We start from the raw sequence: 25,704 nt of genomic DNA on the forward strand, positions 1-25,704 counted from the left end.
TTTTAATTTTATAGTGTCTAGAGTCTGATGTCTGGGGAAAACATGGGTAAATATTTCCATTACAGAAATATGGCAATTTTTCAGGGTTCATTCTTCAAAGAACCCAGTCTTATAATCAGTGAAGAAACTCTGAATTTCTGAACTAATTTAGATAAAGTAACAGAGAGAGAGAGTATAAAGTCCCACCATGATGACTCAATTCAGATTGCTACACAAAAGATCTATACTTTTTCTGATTAAACAGACCAAGTAGGAACTTAGTGGACTATCCATTTCATGCAGGTACCTTATGATAAAGTTGTATTTTCCAGAGTTGTTTTCAGTAACTAAAATCTACTCATCACCATTCCATTCCTATGATCATAATAGGGACCAGTAATTTTCTTTTCTTTCACTTTTTTTTTTTCATAAATGACAAGATAGTAAATATTTTTTGGCTCTGGAGAGAATATGGTCTTTCTCACAACTACTGAACTTCACCGTTGTGGCCAGAAAAAAACCACAAACAATATGTAATTGAATGGGTGTGGCCATATCTCAGTAAAACCGTATTTTTACGCCAAAACTGGCGGCAGGCTTGATTGGACAACTGGCAGTAGACTGGTGACAATAGAGCTCACATTGTGTTTAATTCTCTCTTTTTTAATTTTTTAATTTTTTATTGTTATGTTAATCACCATACATTACATCATTAGTTTTTGATGTAGTGTTCCTTGATTCATTGTTTGCGTATAACACCCAGTGTTCCATGCAGCATGTGCCCTCTTTAATACCCATCACCAGGCTAACCTATCCTCCCACCCCCTCCCCTCTAGAACCCTCAGTTTGTTTCTCAGAGTCCATCGTCTCTCATGGTTCGTCTCCCCCTCCGATTTCCCCCCCTTCATTCTTCCCCTCCTGCTATCTTCTTTTTTTTTTAACATATGTTGTATTATTTGTTTCAGAGGTACAGATCTGTGATTCAATAGTCTTGCACAATTCACAGCGCTCACCATAGCACATACCCTCTCCAGTGTCTATCACCCAGCCACCCCATCCCCCCCACCCCCCACCACTCCAGCAACCCTCAGTTTGTTTCCTGAGATTAAGAATTCCTCATATCAGTGAGGTCATTGTGTTTAATTCTTAAATCTCATCATCTAGTACAATAATGCCATTGACATCAGAGAGCTCAATTAAATTGTGCCATTAGAACCTATAGTACTTACCAGGGAGCTTTAAAAGTATGATGTTGTTCTCCTTGCCAATAAATTTCATGATGGTGAAAAGAATGTTCCCTAAACCATCCAATAATTACGGTCAAACAGGTTGGCTATGATAGATCGGCTGTATCATGCCCATATACATAAGCATTTTTATTTCTTCTACAATATGACTAGGAAATGTTGGCATTACAGATTCTAGGATCCCTTTTAATTCAGGCTTCCATTAGCCCAATAGCTGTTAGAGCCACTCCTCTGAATCCTGGGTGAAGAAGAAACACATCATTTTATTTCACCTTAATCTGATACCCTTTGAATCTTTCTCTACAGGCACTTCCCAGGTACGTACTATCCAAGTTCCCACATTATTGTAATTCCTTTGTTCTGTGGTATATCTTCTCAGAGCAGAACTTGCATTAATTAATCATTCATATATCAATTTCCAACTGCATTTCATATGAGAAACAATTTCAGATTTTATAACATTTCCAATTCCCTCTGAGTAGTTGCCTTTCTTCCCAGATTTGGCATTTTTTTGTTGAGAACTTTCAGCATCTAAATATAATTTATTTGTCAACTATTCTTATCATGTCCTCAATCATGATTTTCTTTCTTTTGAATTTAAAGCCCTTGAAAATATTTCAACTATTTCAATTTTTAAATTTCAAACATTTAAAAATACTTTTAATTTAAATAGGTATATCTATAGATTATACATTTTAAAATTTAGAAGAGGAAAACAACAAAGTATTGTTTATTTTTTGGATGATTATTAATTATTAAAGGTAGATGTAATTTTTCTTTTTTTTTTAAGATTTTATTTATTTATTTGACAGAGAGAGATAGTGAGAGAGGGAACACAAGCAGGGGGAGTGGGAGAGGGAGAAGCAGGCTTCCTGCGGAGGGGGAGCCTGATGCAGGGCTCGATGTGGGACTCGATCCCGGGCTCGATCCCAGGACCCTAGGATCATGACCTGAGCCGAAGGCAGACGCTTAACGACTGAGCCACCCAGGTGCCCCTAGATGTAATTTTTCAAGCAACATTTTGCCCTGTACTGATACACACCTAATTCATTATTTTACAGATATTATTGGTTACATTTTTACATCTGGTATTTCATTGGAAATATACTTAACAGCTTCAAATACACATTTCTTTCCACAGCATTCTATGAGGAGGTTTTTAATGATATTCTTTTTTTAATTTACATAATTTTATTGAATTTCTACAATAGCCTTACAAGGAATAAAACATTTAAAGTTGAGGGGGAAAAGCTGGTATTCTATTTTATAGATAAATTAATCGAGATTCAAAATGCAGTAACTGATGGAGGCTAGAATATATATAGTTTTTCCTCTAGCTTATGAGTTATTCCTCTTTTTTTATTATTCTGTCTTACCAGTGTGTGTGTGTGTGTGTGTGTGTGTGTGTGTGTATGCATGTGTGTGTGTTTCAATACTTCTGATAAAAAGCCTTACTTAAAATTCCAATTATCTTATAGGACAAAATTGTACCCAAAAGCAACATTAATGACTATATTCATTTTTCTTGCTTCTAAGTAGTAGCACCTGGTGCTTGAACTTTATCCCTTCTAATATTTCCTGGATCTAAACCTCTCTCTCAGGGGTTATTAAAAGATTTGAAATCAGTGTGTTTGTATAACTAGACATTCATTTTGAATACTGGTTTACTCTGCCATGCCGATATATGATGATGATGTTTCATTTGCTGGTTTTGTAATAATGCAAAGTTGATTCTTTAAATTTACTCATTTACTTAAAAATGTTTCCCTTTTCTTTTTTTTTTAAATAATGAAATATTAACTTTAGGTGTAGAACTTTCAAGGTTAAATAGATATGTAATATTGTGTTTTATTGTCTGAGAATTTTTGCTTACTTTTTGATCTTTGATATTGTTTACATAATGATTTGTAATAATAACTTCATAGTTTTAAAATTGAAATGACATGTGTTTCATATAAAATACTTAAGCAATGTAAGGAAGGAATAAAATAGCAAACTTTTGACCAGAAATATTTTTACAAGCTAAAATAAATATTTTGCGGGGCGCCTGGGTGACTCAGTTGGTTAAGCGACTGCCTTCGGCTCAGGTCATGATCCTGGAGTCCTGGGATCGAGTCCCACATCGGGCTCCCAGCTCAGCAGGGAGTCTGCTTCTCCCTCTGACCCTCCTCCCTCTCATGCTCTCTGTCTCTCATTGTCTCTCTCGCAAATAAATAAAATCTTAAAAAAAAAAAAAATTTAAAATAAATATTTTGCTAATGGAAATGGAAATTTAATATGAAGAGATGCCTGCAGTGTACACTAAATTTTATGGCTAAAACAAATAGTTATTTTTTCACTTACATAAGAGTATCTTTCACTACACTCAGGTCTTGCCCAAGAAGTATATATTGGTAATTCCTTTATCCGATATTACAGAAATGTTCTTTAAATTATTCCCTCAAAACAAAAGCTAACTTATTCAAGAGAAAAAGGAAACTCCTTACAAATTTATTTTTTCATTTTAGTTCTACTCTTACATAGTGACATCAAAGATATAATAATAAGGCATGCCTGGGTAGCTCTGTTGGTTAAGTATCCGACTCTTGCTTTCAGCTCATGTCATGATCTCAGGGTCTTAAGATCAAGCTCCCTCACCCCCCAAGAGCTCTGCGTTCAGCGGGGAGTCTGTTTGAGATTCTCCTTTTCCTCTGCCCCTCCTCCCTCCCTGCACACCCTCTTTCTCTAAAATAAATAAACAAATCTTAAAAAAAAAGATATAATAATGACGCTGGGACTTATCTTAGTCCGGGAACTTTGTTTGAAATCAATGCATCATATCTGTTTAAAGGAGTTTTTAGAGGCGCCTTGGTGGTGCAGTCAGTTAAACAATCAACTCTTGGTTTTGGCTCAGGTCCTGATCTCAGGGTCAGGAGATGAGCTCTGTGTCAGGCTCCTTGCTCAGTGGGGAGTCTGCTCAAGACATTCCCTTCTGCCTCTGCATCTCTGGCCCCACTCACGCGCACTCTCTCTTTCTCTCTCAAATAAATAAATCTTTTAAAAAAGAAAGGATTTTTTAGAAGTATTTTTTAGTGTATTCTTTAGTATTTTCACAGTGTACATAAGTGCACTATCAGAGAATGCAAAAGAGTTCATATTTGGGTTATAGCAGTTATGTATGCATTTTTTCTCCTGAGCTCTGGAAGCTATTTGAAATTCAACTATAGCAATTCACAAAAACATTTACTAACTACCCTATGTGTGCCAGGCACTCTGTCAGGTTTGGGGATATAAAGTCCTTTACCAAAAGTATATTTTTGTGTTCTATGAAACAAACAAGAAAACCATAACAAATTAAGATTAGTACTTGGCCAAGGCCATTTTCTCATAGAATATTCTCACTCATTTATTCAACAAATAATTGAACTCCTAAAGTATTCTACATGTCAAAGACGGATGTAAACTGCACTGGGTAATTAGCGTGTCAGGGTAAACCATGACCCCCCAAACTAAACGAAGTCTTTCTGAAAGAAGTAATATTTAAACTGATCTCTGAAGAAGTTATCCACGAGAATGTCAATGTGATATGAAGGTTTCAGGTAAAGAAATATATGTGTGAAAGCTGTAGAAGAAAGAGGTATGACATACTGAAACTACTTAGCATGGTTAGAATTAGAGCTTCAGCTGTTACTGGGTCACTCAGTTCCCGTCCCAGATGCCCCAAAGAATTGGAGACACAAGACCAGAATGGGGAGATAGAGTTCATAGAGTAGGTAAGTTGAGGACACTTTCAAGAGTGAAAGCGGGCCATCGCTGGAGCAAGAGTGGCAATGGTACCAAGAAGCTCCAGCTGCATCCTTTTAAGCCTGCTTTGTGTACATGTAAATTTGTCTTTGATTGACATTTTTGATTGACAGCTGGTAGTTACATAATATTGACCTCTGCGCATGCGCCTACCCATGATGCAGTCTGTTATAATTGTATTTATTTATGTATTGTATATTTATGAGTGTCTAATGAGCTTTTGCTGTGACCTTACAAGCCACACCATTTGTGCCCATGCTCAGCTCTCAGCAGTCCTCTGGTGGCCTTTGAGCCAGCTCTGTGGCTAGGCCTTTTTCATTCTGTTAACCCTTAAAGATGGCCCTGAAGATGTGGCTGTTGACCTTTGGAGTGGCTCCGAGGGTGTGGCCAAAATCTGCTCTCTCTCTCCTCCCTCATGCCTAACTGCCTAAAAGAGCTGATGGGTACTAAAAGTTGAAGAAAACATCAGATCATTAGGCATTTATAACATACAATATGTGATTTGGACCATGGAAGCATTGAAGGCTGGAACTTGGTTGACAATGGGCACAATTTATGATGTAATAGCTTTAAATCGGCACATAGGTGGGGGTCTTAAAGTGAAAACAGAGGAGTAATTGTTACCTTTTACAGCTTTTTTTTTTTTTAAGTTAATTCACAGTCTAATCTTCTAGAAATAACTGTTTCCTGGTGCAAGAGTTATTTCCACCTGATACCAATACTGTTTAGCACAAAAATTAGAAAGTATGCTTTATCTCCGAATTGTTTGGTACAGGAAAAGTAAGTGATGTTCAGCCCTGAACTATTTAGCATAGGAACAGGAAAGCTTATTGGTCAATTCTGAGCAGTTAAGATAAGAAATGAACATGAAAGCTAAATAAAGCCACCAGAAAAGACACTAGTGCCTTTGGCAAAAGCAATTTCATTACAAGGGTGGTTGGAAAGTTAGATTGCAATGGATTGAGGAGTACTCAGAGGGTCAGGAATTAAGATAACGAGTGCAGACAACACTTTCAAGACCTATAGTTATGAAAGGAAATAGGAAGGAATAGCTATGGCTAGAGTAGTTTGTGAGATCAAGAAAAAAAATTTTTTTTTAAAGATTTTATTCATTTATTTGACAGAGAAAGACACAGCGAGAGAGGGAACACAAGCAGGGGAAGCGGGAGAGGGAGAAGCAGGCTTCCCGCGGAGCAGGGAGCCCGATGCGGGGCTCGATTCCAGGACCCTGGGATCATGACCTGAGCCAAAGGCAGACGCTTAACGACTGAGCCACCCAGGCATCCCAAGAAAATTTTTTAATTGTCTTGTTTTGTATATCACAGGCTGGTGAATTCTTTAGCATGTTTAAATTCCGATAGGAAGAAATCATATTGCCCTTTTAAAATTGCATTTCTTGGAACTTGAAGCTTTATGTTGTTGGGCCACAATAAAGATAAAAAATATAGTGTCAGATCCTAACATCTGAGATACTCTTAGATTAGAAAGAGATTATAAAGTTTATTTAGGCTGAAGACATAAAAATTAGACAATACCAGAAATAATACAATGTCAGATTTTTACTTTATATTTATAGGAAACATTATAAAGATATAACCTCTATTTCCTATAATTTTAAAGTCTCATTTGTTAAACTAATAAGGTTGGATATGTGAGGGAAGATTAAATAATAAACTGTAGTTTAAGAATCCTAAGTATACTGATGTGGAAACTCCTTTTTTAAATCCTGAGTCAAAGGTCAAGGTCAAGGAGCTCTACTCAAGCCAGGTATCAGGAAATGATTTATGAGAAAACGTGCAAGCACTGGGACAGTGACTTTATAGGGAGAAAATCAAGTCAAACCAACATAACCATTTTTCTGACAGATCAACCAACCTTCAAGAAAAATAACTAGTTTTCAGATTTAATATGGAGAAATTCAGAGAATTAGAACTTTTAGGAAAAAAGCTGGGAGTGAATAAGAACTCTGAAAAAAATAGTTTGGAGCCTAGTTTCTAGCTCTCTGTTCTTTTGATTTATCCTTTTAAATTGCTTTCAAGTTCTTCAGAAAAGGCCCATCTCTGTATTACAGTCAAGATGTGTTAGTATACCTTGATTATGGAAAAGGTGGTGCTACCTTGTGAGTAATTAGCTCTAAATAAATCTTGTCAAATCTATGCCCTGTTTGATTTGCTGTCTGTGGTCTCACCAAACTCTACAACTGTATTACTCTATTTCTTTCATTATTTCCTCTAATATTGTGTCCACCGCAACTTGAGTGACTTGTAGAGAAACTACTACACTAAATTCTTTTCTTGCTAACATTTCCCAGGCTATGGTAATCTTAGTGAGCTATAAAACTTTCTGCCCTAAGTATGGTATTTGACTTGTAGGAAATTAAGATAAGGATCTGAATGTAGTCTTTATCCCCAACCCCCTTTAAGCTTATCTGGAGCCATTCTGCAGGGCTGTCTCTAGTATCTTGATTTTAGGACCCTACTCATGCAGTCTGGTACCAGCCAGAAACATCAGGATCTCAGTGAAGCAGTCTTGATCTATTTGGCAACCTGCACTCCTGACTTTATTCTCCATAATTACCTGTAACCCAATAATGATATGTTCATTCTAGATTTAAAAGTCCATCCTGCTGGGCATTTTGTGACTTTTCTGTTCAATGTGTTTGTTAACGTGTAGAAGGATGTTCTTGCCAACATATGCCCGAGCCTGAATTCCTAAAATATATGCTGGGAAATGACCATATTCTGGGGTTGTAATAAGCAAACTTGTGAAAGGCAAACATATGGTACAGCAAAATTTCTATTAATTTTAAATATTTAAATATTTAAAGGAAAACTAATGAAAATAATCATATTGCATAGACAAATATTGTAGATAGCAGAGAACACACATAATTTTAATGGATTTAGATTTGTAAACTTGTCTGCAGTTCTTTTGGAGTTTTATGTGCACAAACATGTCTTCTGGAAATAATAGCAGTTATATATGTATTTTTTGGTCTAACTTTAATGGGCTTTATTTCTTTTTTCCCTTGTTTACATTACATTGGAAAGACCTTCCAGAAAAACGTTGAATGGAGGTAGTACTAAAGAATTTCATTTTCAGTCTCAAGGAAGAAAGATTTCCATTAAATATGTTTGATATATGAGTGAATTAGGTGGTTGAATGGAGGTAGTACTAAAGGATTTCATTTTCAGTCTTAAGGAAGAAAGGTTTCCATTAAATATGTTTGATATATGAGTGAATTAGGTGGTTTTATATAATTGAAATGTGTTCATTAATTAGGTACAACTTACTTCTGATGCATTATCCACTATATATTTGATACACTTATTTTTTTACTTTTTTTTTTTTAGAGAGAGAGAATGGAGGGGAGAACGGGAAAGGCAGAGGGAGAGGGAGAAAGAACCTTAAGCAGGCTCCATGCCCAGTGTGGAGCACAATGCAGGGCTTGATCTCACGACCCTAAGATCACGACCTGAGCCCAAATCAAGAATCCGACACTTAATCAACTGAACCACTCAGGAGCCTCATATTTACATTTATTTTTTACATACAGTTTTATATTTAGTTGCTAGTATTTTGCTTAGGATTTTTGCAAATATGTTTAGAATAGAGAATGGCCATTAATTTTCTTTCCGTGTAAACTCCTTTCCAAATTTTGTTTCCATGTTATATTTGCCTCATTAAATGAGTTGAGGAAAGGTTCTCTTTTTCTGTTTTCTGACAACTTTTAAGAAAGTCTTTTTCTTTTTTCTTTCTTCCTTTCCGCCTGCCCCCCTCAGTTTTGTATTGATTTTACTGTCATGTGTAGTTTTGTTTTATCGTGGATGGATAGTGAATCTTGAATCTTTGTTTTGATGTTTTTAACACATTTTTGAAAACTCTTGGCCATTATGTCTTCAGATGGCTTTTGCCCTATCATGTCTCTCTCCTGTTTTTAAGATTACAATTATTTATACGAAAACAATGAATCATGGATCACTACATCAAAAACTAATGATGTATTGTATGGTGACTAACATAATAATAAAATTAAATTAAATTAAAAAAAGAAAAAAAAAGACTACAATTATATATTATAATCCCTTCCCATGTTTCATTTGTTTCAGAAATTATTGTTTTTATCTTTTTTATCTCAATATTTTACTTTCAGTATTTCCTACTTATTTTTCAGCTTATGTTTGCCTCATCTGCATGCATTCTGCAAGTTCAGTTCCTCTATCAAAATTTTAAGTTAAATTATTATATTTCTACATGATTTTTTCATATAACCTAATATTCTTGAAACACTCCAGATTGTCATCTATAGTAAAATATAGTAATGACAGTTATTTTCACATCTATAATTGTGATACTTCCTTTCAGAGATACATTTGTAGCACCTCCAAGCCTGTTTCTATTACCTGTTTTTCTCCCTAGGTCTAGTTTATTTATAGACCTGCCTTTTTTACCTTAATGTCAAGCACTACACACATGCACAAAAATCAGTTTCTATGAGGGTACCTTTTTCTAAAGGTTTTTATTTTGAGTGTTTGCTGACATTTAGATTGGTACATCACCTTAATGCACTCAGAGACTTCACTGATTCAGACCTAGGTTTCTGTCTTTGTATTATCTTGTCAATTTCTATTTCCCTTGCCTCCGAGGATAGAGCCCTTCAGGGAGTTCAACTGAGGCCCTGTGTATTTACCAGAGTCTCTCATCTTGCTGGTCCTTGAATTCAAATTTTTATCTTTCACACTCTATTTAGCTTCTCAATCTCCAATAAGTCATTTTCTGCCCGTCTAGCAGTGCTTCAGATCACAAATACCTCTGGGGAAAAGTGGTGCCCAATGACAGCCTTTCCCAAACGTTCCTCCTTTATGGCCCCTCATTTGTTTCTCAAGTTCTGCTACCTTTGGAGCCCATAAAATTCCAATATCCATCTTTTCCTCCAAGCCCCACGATACTTTTTCTCAGTTTCTTACCCTGTGCTGCTTATAATTAGTAAATACCTTTAGAGGGAAAGAAAAAACAGTATAGAATTTTGAGCTGACTTCCATGAGTTTTTCTTTATTCTAAGATCTTGGTCTTTCAAGTCCTGGTTGTCTTAGTAGCTATTGTTAAATTCATTTAGTTGTTTTGATATTATATGTAACATTTTTTTCTGGTGAGGGGTTTAGTCAGCTACAAGTTATTGCCCTGTAATTGGAAGCAGAATTCTCCATACTTTCTGTTTTGAAATAAGCTATTTTATTATTATTGTTAAATATCTAATTCATTTTCATTTTTAAATTGTTATAAGGACTTAATTAGCACAGCATCAGAATACTTGATTGGGTCTTCTGGGCCTATCATGCATATACTGAGAGTCTTCTCCTTAATATAGAGTATGGTATTTTAAAGACGTCATTGTTATGATATTAATAGATTTAGTAGCCAAACTTAAGTATCATGAATTTTTCAAAATTTTAAAGTTTATCACATAGACATTCATATATATGGTTAAAATATTTGTTAGTACTGAGCTACTACATTTTGTAATTTTTTTTTAATTGGTTGGGCATGGAATATGAAACTCAACAATTTACTTTTAAATTTATTGCCAATTTTTTTTACAAACCATGTTTCATAATTTCTCATCATGAAAATCACCTACTTCTATAAAGGAACATTTACTATAACCTCACAGGAATCATAATTTAGAATAGTATAATTAGATGATCTACCTCAATTTCAAATGGATTAAGTTAACATTGTATTAGCAATCAATTTTAGAAGAGGCATGTTAGTAATTTACTGTTTCTGTTACTTTTTCAGGTTTTTTAGCTTAATGTCCTACTAAATATAGATAACCTATCTTTTAAATCATTTTAAAATTAGAAAAAAAGATAATTAACAATTCATTTATTGCTTCCTAGAGCAAATTATTTCACCCAAAATAGATTTTTCTGACTTACATTAATAATGATTAACATAAGGAGACATGCATTGATTTTCCCTATAAAATTCTAAAACTCTGTGTGTTGTTTTGGACGATTCATAGCACTTTATAAACACCATCTTTTTGTGTGTGATTTGTAGGCTGACAGCAACTAGCCATTCATTGACACCTCAAAGTGATATGGACTCCAGTAGCTCTGAAGAATTCTATCAGGCTGTACACCATGCTGAGCAAACCTTCAGAAAAATGGAAAGTTACTTGAAACAACAGCAACTCTGTGATGTTATTCTGATTGTCGGGAACCGAAAGATACCTGCACACAGGTATAGTAACCTGTCTTTATTGGATATAGAAGTGACAGTCTGGTATGTAGAATACAAAACATTCAATGATCAGAGAATTAAGAATCCATTTTTTTTTTGTGGTACAATAAAACTTTATTAATGGGCACTGGGATTTGAATTTCATATACTCTTCACATGTAATGGAATATATTTATCCTTTGATTTTTCCCACCAATAGAAATGTAATATCTGTTCTTAGCTTGTGAGCTGTGCAATAGGCAGCAGGCCAGACTTGGTCCACGGGCCATAGTTTGCTGATCCCTGTGTTAAAGAACTCAAGATTTCAAGCCTTTGATTCGTGGAAGAGAGAAAGGAGTTCAAACGCAATTTGAAATATTTTGACTTTGATATTTTGTTATGAATTTCCAGGTATTTTATAATATATATGATATGTGTGATACTTTATTATAAAAATATTGTTTGTTTCCATGTGTTTATTCATTCAGTAATTGTTATGCTCTCAAATGTTGTCAGGCTCAGAGATTAGATGATCAAAAATCTACTGTGAGTGAAAGTTAAGATTTTCCAATAAGAACATCAAGAATAACTTGATATTCCATCTATTAACACATGTCGTCTTCATAGTACTATGATTTAACTGCAAAAAAAAAAAAAAAGATGAAGCATACAGGTAAATTTGCAGAATTTTAAATCATAATATAAATGTATTCTACTAAGCTTTGTCAAATAATCATAGCTAAATCTATTTATAGTAGTTGAGAATCCACATTTTTGAGGGAGCTTGAGTTATTTTTCTTTTACTCTTTATTTCTTTTGGGAGGAGAATTATAATGTCATTTTAAGTAATCTCTTTTAATAAATAAAGCAAATATAAATACTTCAAAAATAAAACTTCCTCTACCTAGGGTTCATACATAGTCCATTTTATGTGACTCATAATTGCACTAAGTGGAAATCCATTTTAACTTAAGAGAATGTACCTAGGATCTGAAATGAGATATATGTTTCTGCCAAAATTAGAAGGAAATTAGGTTATCTTGGGTATATATTATTTGTTTCAACTAGGAAATTCAAAGTATTTCATGTTGACATTTTTATTTTGCATTTATTAATTTTTAAAAAAATTATAACATACTAATATTATCCTTAAGGTCCAATATATTTGAAAGCTAATGTACTTTTAAACATTCCTTATATATTTGTGATTTATAATTCTAAGTTACATGAACTGAACATCCAATTATTTTGTGCATTAATTTCTTATCAGCTTACTTATGAAAATTAATTAAATTTGATGGTTTTTTTTTGTTTCTCTATTTTTTATTTTGAAATTGTAATTGGGAAAATAATTTTAATTTAATTTTGATACTTCTTATTTTATTATTTTAAATAGTTGAATAAATAGGCAAATAGCCTTAGACTACCTTGATGTATGATGTTTAATAATATTAATGCTGATGAATTTAAAAGAGGCATAAATTACCAACATATAAAAAATATTTTCAGTGTACTCCTCTTTCCTATACTTTTAATTTAAATTTCATTATGTAGATAATATATATACATCTAAGTGCTGACTATTAAAAACATTCCTGAAGAATTAAGCTGTATTTCTACTATGATAGCAATATTAAAATGTGAAAGTGAATTTGATACACTGGAAATGCATAGGAGGGAACATTTAACATTGAATAACTAATGTAGGTCTGGTAGGGTTCAAAATATCAGCTAACTCTGGCAACAATTCTAATAATATACTATTCACACGCATTTTCAAATATTTCTATGACAATGCATTATTATTGGCAAGAAAGCCATTAAAAATAGTCATTATTATTAAGATATTTAATGTTGTAATATGTGTGGCAAATATGCAAATTATCCTGAACTATCATCTAAATAACATCTAGATAAAAATTCTATTGTAAGAAGTATTCTTAATTTGAGAGTGTAACTAAATTTACTTCATTTAAATTATAAATTCATTAAATAATTATATATATTATATATATGTGTGTGTGTGTGTTTAAGAAGATAGAGGGACTCGATCAACTCAAAAGTATATTAGCACATCAAATGCTCATTAATATTTTAAAAAAGCGGTGTTTCATGTAATTTACAGTCTTATTTTATAGCCTTATATTGGTAGTAATTTAATATTTCTCATTTAATATTTCTCACTTGAAGCATTTTTAACCAATATACTGAGCAATTCTCTCATGTTAATTATATTCTACATTGTTTTCTTTGTTACTCTTTTTATCTAGATCATTAATATTATTTTCTAAATAATGTAATTATATAAGTTATTTTATAATAATCCAGATGACTAAGAAATAAAATTGCTTGTTGGTTTAGATTATTCTAAAACATCAGAGTAATTATTACTTTTATACATATTACTCTGAACATTTAAATATTTTATATAGTTAGCAGATATTAAAGCAAGTAATTATTGTCAACCATCTATATTTTCCTTAAATGTGACAAGAAAAATTTTAGCCTAAGGCTCTCTGCTAAATTAATGCAAATAAGGATTTATATTTATTTTATACCATGAGTTAAGACTTTAGTACTACCTATTTTATAAATAATTTATATAGTTATGATTCTAAGTTAAACATACATTAACAATATGTGGGAAAACATTTATGGGGCACCGGAAAAAGGCAAATGCTGTTTTTAGTAACTGCAGATACATTGCACATCCTTATTTGCACTTTTGTACAGTAAAATGATAGTAATTAATGCAAGATTAGTTCTTTGCTTTAAACAAATAATCATCTTAGCTATAGTAACTAAGGAACGGATTTTGAAGTTATTTTGTTATATTTTGATTAGCACAGATGAGTATTGCCTCAGGGCAAAATATATATGATGTTACAATCATTAGCACTGGAACATGGGGCTATTATAATAATTTCAAATAATGAAAAAAGAGACAACTACACTAAGATCTACTGCTCCTTCAGGAAGGACACTGAAAGCTAATCTTATAAGCACACTCACTAAATACCCATAGTCATGTATATTTAATTTATTATTATCTCATCATTCAAAATTTTCAAATCAATCCCCACTTAAGTTAATAGATTATGACTATTAAAGGGCTCTCCATAAAACCCTTTGTTTTTGTTCTGGTTATATTGTATATACGTTTTTAACCTGATATAAGTAACAACTATCAATGTATTTATGAAATGCCATGTTTATATAGATACGTTTAATTACCACTATGCATATTTTTAATAAATTAGTTCTAAAAAGCTAATAATACTTAAGATGACACACTAATACCGTTTTGGCATGGAAAATAATCAAAATTCTGAATTCATCTGTGCTTTAAGTTTTCAGAGAAATTCTAAAATAAATATAAGGTTCTCATAAATGGCCCAGAATAATTGATTAGCAACAAGTGAGCCAAGACACTAGATATAAATCCCTGAGTATTAAATATAGAGAACTTTTTGCTAGGTAGCTGCCTGTAATCAGGGATGCCAGATGCTAAAAATTAGACTGACAAGATCAATATTAATAATTGGACAGCCAAATTTTCTTTTCTTTTTTTTTTTTTTAAGATTTTACTTATTTATTTGTCAGAGAAAGAGAGCACACAGGGGGAGCGGCAGGCAATGGGAGAAGCAGGCTCCCCATGAGCAAGGAGCCTGATGCAGGACTTTATCTGAGGACCCTGGGATCATGACCTGAGCTGAAGGCAGACGCTTTAACCGACTGAGCCACCCAGGCATCCCTGGATAGCCAAATTTTCTTTTTTTTTTTTTTTTTAAATTGAGCTATTTTTTTTTTTTTAAGAGTGTATTTCTTTATTTGTCAGAGGGAGAGAGGGAGAGAGAGAGAGCACAAGCAGGGAAAGTGGCAGGTGGAGGAAGAAGCAGACTCCTCATTGAGCAAGGAGCCCGATGCAGGACTCTATCTGAGGACCCTGGGATCATGACCTGAGCCGAAGGCAGACGCTTAACCAACTGAGCCACCCAGGTGTCCCGCCAAATTATCAATGTTAGGAGAATTAAGGGGTTTTCAGGGCCTACTTTGTTACAATGTACAAGTGTAGAATGAAATATCATTTAGCCTGTGAAAGTCTTTTCCCTCTCTAGCCATTATTAGGAGTAAATGCATTAGACAGAAATAAATGAGAAAATCTTAAAGAGCTAACATTCTCTGAGTTGGAAATAATATTATTTATAATTTTATGTGCATAGAAACAGTGTGGAAGGATATATAACATACTGTCAATAAAGCCTATTCCTGGGAGATGGGAGTAGGCAGGATAAAGAGGAGTTAGCATTTTTTTAATGTATAAATATATATATTCTTTGAACTCTTTAGAGTGGCCATGCAATTATTCATGATCAAATAAAGACTTAGGTGAAAAATAAAATGGTGATATGTGATGGAGACAGATATAATCCTGCTCTGTAGACAAAAACCCTGGGCATTTCATTTAACATCATATTCTGTTTTCGTTTTTGTCTATGTTTGATAATAGATTTAGTTATTTCAAGAATATATATACCATAAATATATAAGTCATATATATATGATATATATGATTTTAGTGTTTTTTATTGAGCACTAGTATCATAAAAATAGTTGAAGCTAAAAGTGGCAATTGACATGATGTATTTAGAAACACGTAGGGGCTCATAAACACTTAGAAACACCTGGGTTGCTCAGTCTTTGAAGTGTCTGCCTTTGGCTCAGATCATGATCTTAGGGTCCTGGGATCAAGCCCCAAATCAGGCTCCCTGTTCAGTATAAACCATACTAGTAAAGCTAAGTATAGAGTCAAATTCAGAATAATTTAAAACTGTAGTGTCATGTGTTAATCACTTAACTCTAATATAGAGATTAGAAAAAAAAAGAAGACAAAAGTTTTAAAAATAATTATTGCTACATAATTAGTTAATGGATGTACAGTATACAAAGAGGTAATTTGTGACATCAAAACAAAATATGCAAGGAGTAAAAAAGTAGTTTTTGTATGTGGTTGAAATTAAGTTGTTATCAGCTTAAAATATTTATAGTTATATTTATAGGCTGTTTTATGTAAGCTTCTTGGTAACCACAGCACAAAAACCTAAAGTACATATACAAAAGAAAAAAGGGAAAGTATAACATTATAGGAAATTATTAGTTCACAAACAAGGATAGCAAAAGACGAAGAAAGGAACAAGGGAACTACAAAACAGCCAGAAAACAATTAGATGGCATTGTAAATCCTTACTTATCAATAATTATTCTAAATATAACTGGATTAAACTGTCCAATCAAAAGGTATAGTATGACTGAATGGAGTCAAAAATAAGACCCAACTATATGCTGCTTACAAGAGACTCACTTCAGCTTTAAGGGCACACATAGTCTCAAAAAGGAAGGAATGGAAAAAGATATTCCAAGCAGATGGAACCAAAAAGAGAGCAAGTGTAACTATAGTTTTTATCAGACAAGATAGACTTTAAGGCTTAATGGTAGCAAGAAACAAAGATGGTCATTATATAATGATAAAGGAATCAATTCACCAACAGGATACAACAATTATAAATATATCGTGGTAATCATTTTTTCAACATATATGTGTATCAAATCATATTTTATCCCTTAAATAAATGATATATGTTAATAATATCTCAATAAAACTGGGAAAGGGGGCGATAAGAGAAGCTGAAAAACTTTTGTTTCACTTGTTTTCCCATCATGTAGGTATCACTTTAATGTCTTCTCTCTACTTACTACTGATATTCAGCAGTACATGAAGCATCTTTCCTTGCATAAAACAAATGTATATCAAACATGTATGCCTTGGTCTATTCCCTGTTGGTGATGCAAAAGGATTATAAAACATGACACTTTTCCACATGAAGTTTGCAACAATCTTGAGGAGGAAAGAATAACCTGTAGGACAATTAAGGAAATTGTAATAGTCATCATATATTACATTATAACTGCGATGGAAATATATAGTTTTGAGTCCAAATGCAAGAGATAATCAAATAAGGTAACGAGCGGTTTTTCAGAGAGATTGTGTTTGAGGTCAGCCTAATGGAAAAGAACAAGTGTGCTATTTTAGATAGAAAAATATGGAAAAATAGAGAAAGAAAGAATTTGTGAAAATTACGAGATACTGGCTTAGTTAAAGTGGAGTCATTTGTATTGGAAATCCTGGGAAATTAAGCTGTAAAAGTAGGACAAAAACAATTTTGACAGATTTTGAAAACCAGTAGAGAAATTTGGATTTGAAGTCAGGTATAATTAGAAGTTCATGTAGGTTCCTGAAGAGGGGAGTAGCATAATTAAGTCAATAATAAAAATAACAGTCCTAATGTTAGTTAACATTCCCTGTGTTGGCAGTTCTGTAGAAATAATGTATTAACAGCTACAATAGGCTGCCTATCATAATTTACAAAGATAACTCTGAAAAATGGGACCACTTTAGAAAATGTACAAAAAATGGGCACAGCAAAAGCTAGTTAATGGTCTAGGAAGCTGTTAGAGTTAATCCAGGCGTGAAATGAGTATTATATAAATATAGAGAAAGAGATGAACTGAGAAATATTTTGGAGAACCGTGTCATTAGTAAGTATTCCTGGAAGTAGAACTGGAGACTGGAATTCAAGTATGCATGGTTTATTTTTTATTTTTTATTTTTTTTCCATGCAGGACATGCCCTCTTTAATACCCATCACCAGGCTAACCCATCCTCCCACCCCCTCCCCTCTAGAACCCTCAGTTTGTTTCTCAGAGTCCATCGTCTCTCATGGTTCGTCTCCCCCTCTGATTTCCCCCCCTTCATTCTTCCCCTCCTGCTATCTTCTCCTTCTTCTTCTTCTTCCTCTTCTTCTTCTTCTTCTTCTTCTTCTTCGTCTTCTTCTTCTTCTTCTTCTTCCTCTTCTTCTTCTTTTTTTTCTTAACTGATATGAGGAATTCTTAATCTCAGGAAACAAACTGAGGGTTGCTGGAGTGGTGGGAGGTGGGAGGGATGGGGTGGCTGGGTGATAGACATTGGGGAGGGTATGTGCTATGGTGAGCGCTGTGAATTGTGCAAGACTGTTGAATCACAGATCTGTACCTCTGAAACAAATAATGCATGGTTTATTTAAAGAGCATTCTCAGAAGAAAGAGAAAAGGATAGGGCAGAGGAAGGAGCAAATCAAAGATGTAGCTGTCAGCTGGAGCCTTGCTTCATCTTTAACTCCCAAGAAGCTCTGGAGCATGACTTGCTGCAGAGTTAGTCATGCTTTGAGGAAAAAGACAGCATCTTACACTCTGCTTTTATTATTAATTGCCATTGGGCCCACTCACAGGTGACAGTACGGGGAGGTTGTGGAGGTCAGGGGATGAGGTAAGAAGAGCCGGACGCATAAACTCCCAGGGAGGCAGCTCCTATTGGGCCAAGTGTGATTCTAGGAAAGGGATAGCTGGGACAAGTCAGATGATATCACTGGCACTGGGGCATAGTTGTGCCTCATAAAGAGGGTCCGGCCAGAGTAACCACACAGTCCAATACAAAAGGAAAGATGGATTTTATGTCATTTTTGATATAGGCAATGAAAGAGAAGGAGACAAATAATGACTTCATAATATCTACTCTGAAAGTTCAATATATTGGTGGTGCACAAGTTAGTAACAGAGAAGTAAAAATGAAAAAAGAATCTCACAAGGAAGACTCTGAGTTTAGTTCAGAGCATCCTGAAATACTACTGGGCTATCTGGTGAGCAGTTTCTGTAGGCATCTGAGATACATGGCAAGATTTAAAACCACCATAATGATAATAATTAAGGCCATGCTCAAGGATGATTCTGAAACAAGGAGTGTTAAGGCAAAAATTTAGAGGTCTGAGAAAAAACCTAGGGTAATGAGAGGCTCAAGAAGTAAGAGTAGAGAGAGAAGTCAATGAATCAGAGGTAAGCTGAGATAAGAAAGTCTATACTACCTTAGCTAAAAAGGGGATTTTAAGAAGAGGAGGAGGTCAGCAATGTCAAACACCACCAATAAATTGGAGTAGGGCTAGAAAAGCTTAATAGATTTGGAAGGAAATAAATTTGTGATGACCTCAGTGAGAGATTTTCCAGAATGGCTGCAAGCATTCACACATTTATGGGTTTTTTTCTCTTGCTTCCTTTGCATTAATAGAATTTATATATGTGCATGTAAAGATATCACTTTCTGTTATGCATTAAATCCTTCCTCCAAAATCTAATTCCCATCTCATGTGTCACTTAATCTAAATGCAGTATAAACTTGTTTTCACTTCCGTTACTGAATGAAAGAATATAACATATTTTGTATGTTATATTTGATTGAGAAGATTTCATGTAATTAAGATTGAATTCTACAGGTCATATATTTTCCTCTATATGGATGTGACCCTGTTATAAATAAAACCTTTCTGTGTGTAAGATTAAACTGGTTAACTTTATATCAATATACTTCTTGTGCCCTAGGAATGATATATATCTCTCTGGTTTATGACAGCTTATTTTCATAGCATATAATGTTATATTTAGTTCTTTTGATAAAACTGTTTTGACATGATATATCTAATTGGTATGTAATAAATATTTGAAGATATCTGTGTCTTCATTATTTTGTCAGATTTTGAGAGTATAAAGAAATAACATGTTTAGTTAACAAATGGCTCAATTAAATGTGTAACAAATTGATAACTTTAAGTATTTTAAACAAGTTTCCACCCTAGGCATTCATATTAATAGAGTAGCTAAAATCATGGATCTCTAAAGTACTCTTTAAATGCATAAAGTATATGTTGAAGGATTTTTTTTTTTTTAGTTAAAAGAAGAAATGTCTCTCTTTGTTGAAGTTAGCTTTTATCATGTCCTTCACTTACATAGAAATAAGACATAAAGCAGATAAAATTACAAAATAAGTAATTGAAAAAGAATATCTCCTGATTTGAAAACTATGAAAACTTTTAGATAACAATGCCCTGTGTTGACCTTTATTCCTCTCTTTTCCCTTACAATGTTCTTAGAAAGAAAAGTGCATCCTGTGGCCCCTAGGTGACACAGTTGGTTAAGCATCTGACTCTTGGTTCAGCTCAGGTCCTGATCTCAGGGTTGTGAGATTGAGCCCCACGTCGGGCTCTGCACTCAGTGTGGCATCTGCTTGGGACTCTCTCTCCCTCTCCCTCTGCCCCTCCCCCTGCATGCTCTCTTTTGCTGTCTAAAATAAATAAATAAATCTTCAAAGAAAAAAGAAAGAAAACTGAATCTGAAGTTTACTGTTGCTTAGCTTACAGATGTAAGCATCACATTTGGTTCTTTTAACATATCCCCCATCACTTTTTAAGCATTTCCTTACTTTCTAGAACAGAAGATGTTCAAGGCTCATCTTGTGCTTTCCCTGTTTCAGCCCTGTGATCTGTTCTTTTTCCAAGGATCTCTTAATGTACATACACACGAACAAACAGTATTTCTGTTGTTTTTTTTTTATTAAGAACTGTAAATTTACACTGATATGTCTGATTTCAGTCCAGTGTCATAGGATTCATTTTAGTCTTCATTTCCATATTTGTAACTCCATTTTCCATCAATGAGTAACCTTTCTCTGATTATCTTTAAGAATGTACTAATTTCCTCTAATCTATTTTAAACAGAAGGAAGTTTCAAAATTTCTAATTTAAACAATTATGAAAAACATACCTTAACCACATGCATTTTCTTATAGTTCTCTATTTCTTTGGAATCAGAATATATTGTCAAAATTTTTATTCAATGTTCTTGAAATTTATATTTCCGCTTAGGATTTTAAAGATTTTATTTATTTATTTATTTAGTGAAAGAGCACAAGTGGGGGAAGGGAGAAGGATACACAGACTCCTCACTGAACACAGAGCCCAATGCGGGCTCGATCCCATGACCTGAGCTGAAATCAAGAGTTGGACACCCAACCCACTGAGCCACCCAGGCACCCCTCCACTTAGGATTTTAAAGTACATGAAAAATCTTCACTCCCCTTAAAATCACAATAAATCATCAGAAGATGAAATATTTATACCTTTTCTTTAAAGGTATCAGAAACCTGTGGCATAAAGAAGAAAAAAATTAAATAACTAAAAACGAGAAAACGAGAATGACACTCCCCTCTTAGCCTCAACTTTTTTTTTTTCTTTTTTTTACAATGACCATTATACAACTGAAAGTTGCAATACAGGGGGAAAAACAGAAGAATTTAATTCATTGTCAAGAGTAAAATCAGTCAGTGGAAACCAACCTAGAGATGATCCAGGTGTTAAAATTATCAGTAAAGGGCATTAAACAACTATAAAAAATAATTTAAAATATCTATAGGAAAAGATGAATATAATGAATAAAGCAGTGGGGATATGAAGACAGATTTGGAAAAATTCAAGTCACTAAAATTCATCTACAGTAAAACAGAGTAGAAGAAAGATTGAGAGAAGATGAACTAAGACCCAGCAGCCTGTGAGGCACTCACTGTCAATTACTGAAACATACATGCAATTAGAGTCCTAGAAAGAGAGAGTGAATTGGGTGGGAACAAAATAGGAATTATTTGCAGGTAACTTTCTAAATTTGATCAAAAAAGGTCCATCCACTGCTCTAGGAAGCTCAGAAAACTATAATCAAAGTAAATACCAAGTAACCACACCTAGGCATATCATTGTCAACTGCTAAAATCCTAAGATAAAGAGTGAAAAAAAGTAACAACAATTAGATACAAAGAACATAGTAAATCAGGAGAACGATTATAAGAATGAAAGCTGATTTTCTATTAGAAACATTAGAGCCTAGATCATAATAGAATACTATTTACCTAGTCCCAAAGGCTAGAATTCTATATCAAGTGAAAATAACTTTTCAAGATATTTTCAATGCAGCTAAATAAAGACCTTTTTAGATAAATGAAAATTGGGAGAATTTATTGTCATCAGACCCGCAGTACAAGAAATACTAAAGAAATTTCTTCCAGTTGAAGGTTATTGATACCAGGTAGAAGTCTACTCTTCAGAAATGAATAGAACCCCAGAAAAGGTGAAGAAAGGGATAAATATAAAATAAATTTTTAATTTCGCTTATATGATCTTCTTTTAAAAAATTATTGATTGACCAGTATTGAGTAAGCAGAATTATGCTGTTGTAAGGCTCTTATAATATTCATGAAGTAGTATAATTTTATTTGATGATACTGTTATTAATTGAAGATCAATATTGTAATCTCTAGACAGAATCAGCAAACTTCTGTGCAGGGGCAAAACCTGGTGTGAGGCTTATTTTGTATAGATCACAAGCTAAAAGTTATTTTTGCATTTTTAATCAATTGAACATTTTTTGAAAGAGAAATATATGACAGACTATATATATGACTCTCAATGCCTAAAATGTGTAATATCTGCCTCTTTACAGAAAAAAAGTATTTTGATCCCTACTCAAGAAGAACCACTTTAAAAAAATACATTCATCTATATGCAAAAAAGATGTAGCTAAAATGTTAATGAATGAGATTTTTTGAAAAAAGACAATGAAAAGATTCACCCAAAAGAACAGATAGAGAATATATATATATGTAGAATTAAAGCCACACATAATTTTATATACATTAATATACATCAATAAATTTTAGAACTGAGATAAAATGGGTAAATTTAAAAAATATATGAAATGCAGAATTTGATAATGAAGAAATAGAGCACAAAAATAAGCCTTGTAGTTTATTAAATAATTAAAATGAGATCATGTCACCTTTTCTCATAATAGTCAAACCAAAATATTTTTTCAGGTAAGTTCTGGAACATCTTAAGGGAAAAATTCATTGCTTTCTTCTATAAATCATTATACAAAATTAAAAAGAGTTGAAGCTGCCACCTCATTTTATGAGGCTATGTAATATTAACTAAGAAGTCAGATAAGAAGAGGAGCCTGGGTGTCTCAGTCATTAAGCGTCTGCCATCGGCTCAGGTCATGATCCCAGGCTCCTGGTATCGAGCCCGGCATCAGGCTCCCTGCTCTGCTTCTCCCTCTCCCACTCTCCCTGCTTGTGTTCCCTCTCTTCCTGTGTCTCTCTCTGTCAAATAAATAAATAAAATCTTAAAAAAAAAAAAAAGTCAGATAAGAAAATACAACAAAAGAAAATTATAGGTTCATCTCTCTTGTGACTATAAATAGAAAATGCTAAAGATAATTTTGATTGAGGTAAGGGCCTTTTATGAATTTTAACACCTATATATTATAACAGTGGCTAGCAAAGCTAGAAATAAAGAGGTCTTTCTGACATGATAAAGGTTACATACCAATACATTCAACAAGTATCTTACTAAAAGGAGAATCTTTAGATGTGTTTCTTTGAAGATAGAGAAAAACACAAATTTTCTCCCCTGGCACAGTGACTGTTCAACACACCACTGGAACACTGGAGGTCCTGGATGAAGTTTTCAGAAAAGAAAAAGAAAATGAGTTATAGAAAATAAACAAGGATAAGACAAAATGAGATTATTTGCAGGTGATAATAATCATCTACCTAGAAAAAAAATAGCAGAGTCAAAAGAACTAGTAAGATAATTCAGTAAATATGTCAGATAAAAGATGGATTTATGAGTTTCAGAATTTTAAACCAACAAAAACCAACAAAAAAATAGAATTTTTATAAAGTTACTACACATAATGCCAACAAAACTGTAAAGTATGAAGAAATCAACCAAGAATATACAAGACGATTTTAGGGAAAACTTTAAAATTTGAATAGAAAGCAGACAGGATATCCTGAAAACATGGAGATATATTTTGTATTTTTGTGTTGGATGACTTTATATTATAAATATACCAACGATCACCAAAAATAAAATCAGAAATTCAGTGCATTTTTAATTAAAATTCCATTTAACTTATTCGAAGAACTTAACAAACTTACTTTAAACTCTATATGAAGAATAAAACTTCACTAATAGGTAAATAAAAATAAAGATAGAGGACTTGCCTCATATGATTATAAAGACATATTTAGACTCACAGTATAAAAAGAATAATATATTCTTACAAGAACAGGCAAATAAGCAGAAAACAATAGAAATCTCAGAGACAGATAAGTATGCATTCAGGACGCAAATTCTCAATATTGATGTGCCATTAATTCAGTGGGGAATAATCAGAGTCTTTAGTAGGTAGTGTGGTAAAAAGTGAGTATATAGACAGAAATAAAATTGGATTCCTATCCAAAAGGATGGAAGAACTAAATGTGAGAGAAAAAAATATGTATTTAAAATGATAGAAGAATGTTCTGTGACCAAAGGTGGAACAAAATTTCCTAACTCAGTTTTGAAAAGTACAATCTATAAGGCAATAAATAGATTGATAGATAGATGATACATAGATACAGAGATAAATAGATGATAGGTAGGTAGATAGATAGAGTACCTCTATACTGCGTTCTTTTTTTTAAAGATTTTTTATTTACTTTAGAGAGAGCGAGCGAGCAAGCAAGCAGGGTGGGAGGAACAGAGAGAGTCTTAAGCAGACTCCACACTGAGTGTGGAACCTGACACAGGGCTCCATCTCACGACCCTGAGATCATGACCTGAGCTGAGACCAAGAATCAGACGCTTAACCTACTGAGCCACCCAGGTGCCCCTATACTGCATTCTTACTGACACTTAGCATTTGCTGCTTTAAATTCATGACCTAAATTAGACCCTATGATTCTTTCAGGCTTGTTCTGAGCTCAGTCTCCGACTATTTTGCGGCCATGTTTACAAGTGATGTTTGTGAAGCCAAGCAAGAGGAGATCAAGATGGAAGGCATAGACCCCAATGCCCTCTGGGACCTTGTCCAATTTGCATATACAGGTACAGTGAAAGAATTATAGCTTCATGCTGATGTCTTGTGAATTTTAGAATTTGAGTATAAAATTTAAAGCTTAAAAAGTGTTTAGTTTGTATCTTTCACTTTTTCAGTTGAAAGATTATCTAACAGGGAAAAATCAGACTACCTTTTCATTTGTCATGGAATCACAAATGTATATATGTATACATATACCCTATTCCCTTCTACAAAGGTCATAATAAGCTTATAAAAATAGTCAATGGAATGAGCTTGGGAGACAAGCAAAGAGGTTATTAATTATCAAATAAGAATTTTTAAATGTCCATTCTGAGAGCATTAGGAAGGGAAATAGATTCTCATTTTCTTTCCTATGGGTTGGAATAACTCTTTTCTCCTTAAAATGTATTATTTTAATATTAAAATCTTTACAGAACATTTAATGTGGACTTGGCAAACTTAGCTGAAAAGGACAATGAAGATACTTAGTTATGGAAATGACTACTTTTTGAGGCTTTTCCTCCTGATCTACTATGTTGACATTTTCTAATGGCCTTTGCACTATGTTATATTTAGTGCATTCAAATAAGTTTGCCAATTTAGCAAACATTTGTTAAATGTTTCTCAGTGTGCAAGTATCAGCTGTATCTCTGGA

General features: G+C 33.5%; 1 protein-coding gene across 2 annotated transcripts in view; it reads left to right on the forward strand.

The window, feature by feature from the left end:
• The window catches only part of KLHL1 (kelch like family member 1), a 355,951-nt gene that overhangs the window by 109,558 nt on the left and 220,689 nt on the right, over positions 1 to 25,704 (forward strand). For both annotated transcript variants that reach the window (XM_032402882.1, XM_032402884.1), the window contains exons 2-3: positions 11,073 to 11,255; positions 24,939 to 25,075. In XM_032402882.1, the coding sequence (XP_032258773.1) occupies positions 11,073 to 11,255; positions 24,939 to 25,075 (320 nt within the window). The remainder of the gene's footprint in view (positions 1 to 11,072; positions 11,256 to 24,938; positions 25,076 to 25,704) is intronic.

This window comes from Phoca vitulina, unplaced genomic scaffold, assembly GCF_004348235.1.
Source record: "Phoca vitulina isolate PV1807 unplaced genomic scaffold, GSC_HSeal_1.0 scaffold5, whole genome shotgun sequence".
In the NCBI taxonomy this organism is placed as follows: Eukaryota; Metazoa; Chordata; class Mammalia; order Carnivora; family Phocidae; genus Phoca; species Phoca vitulina.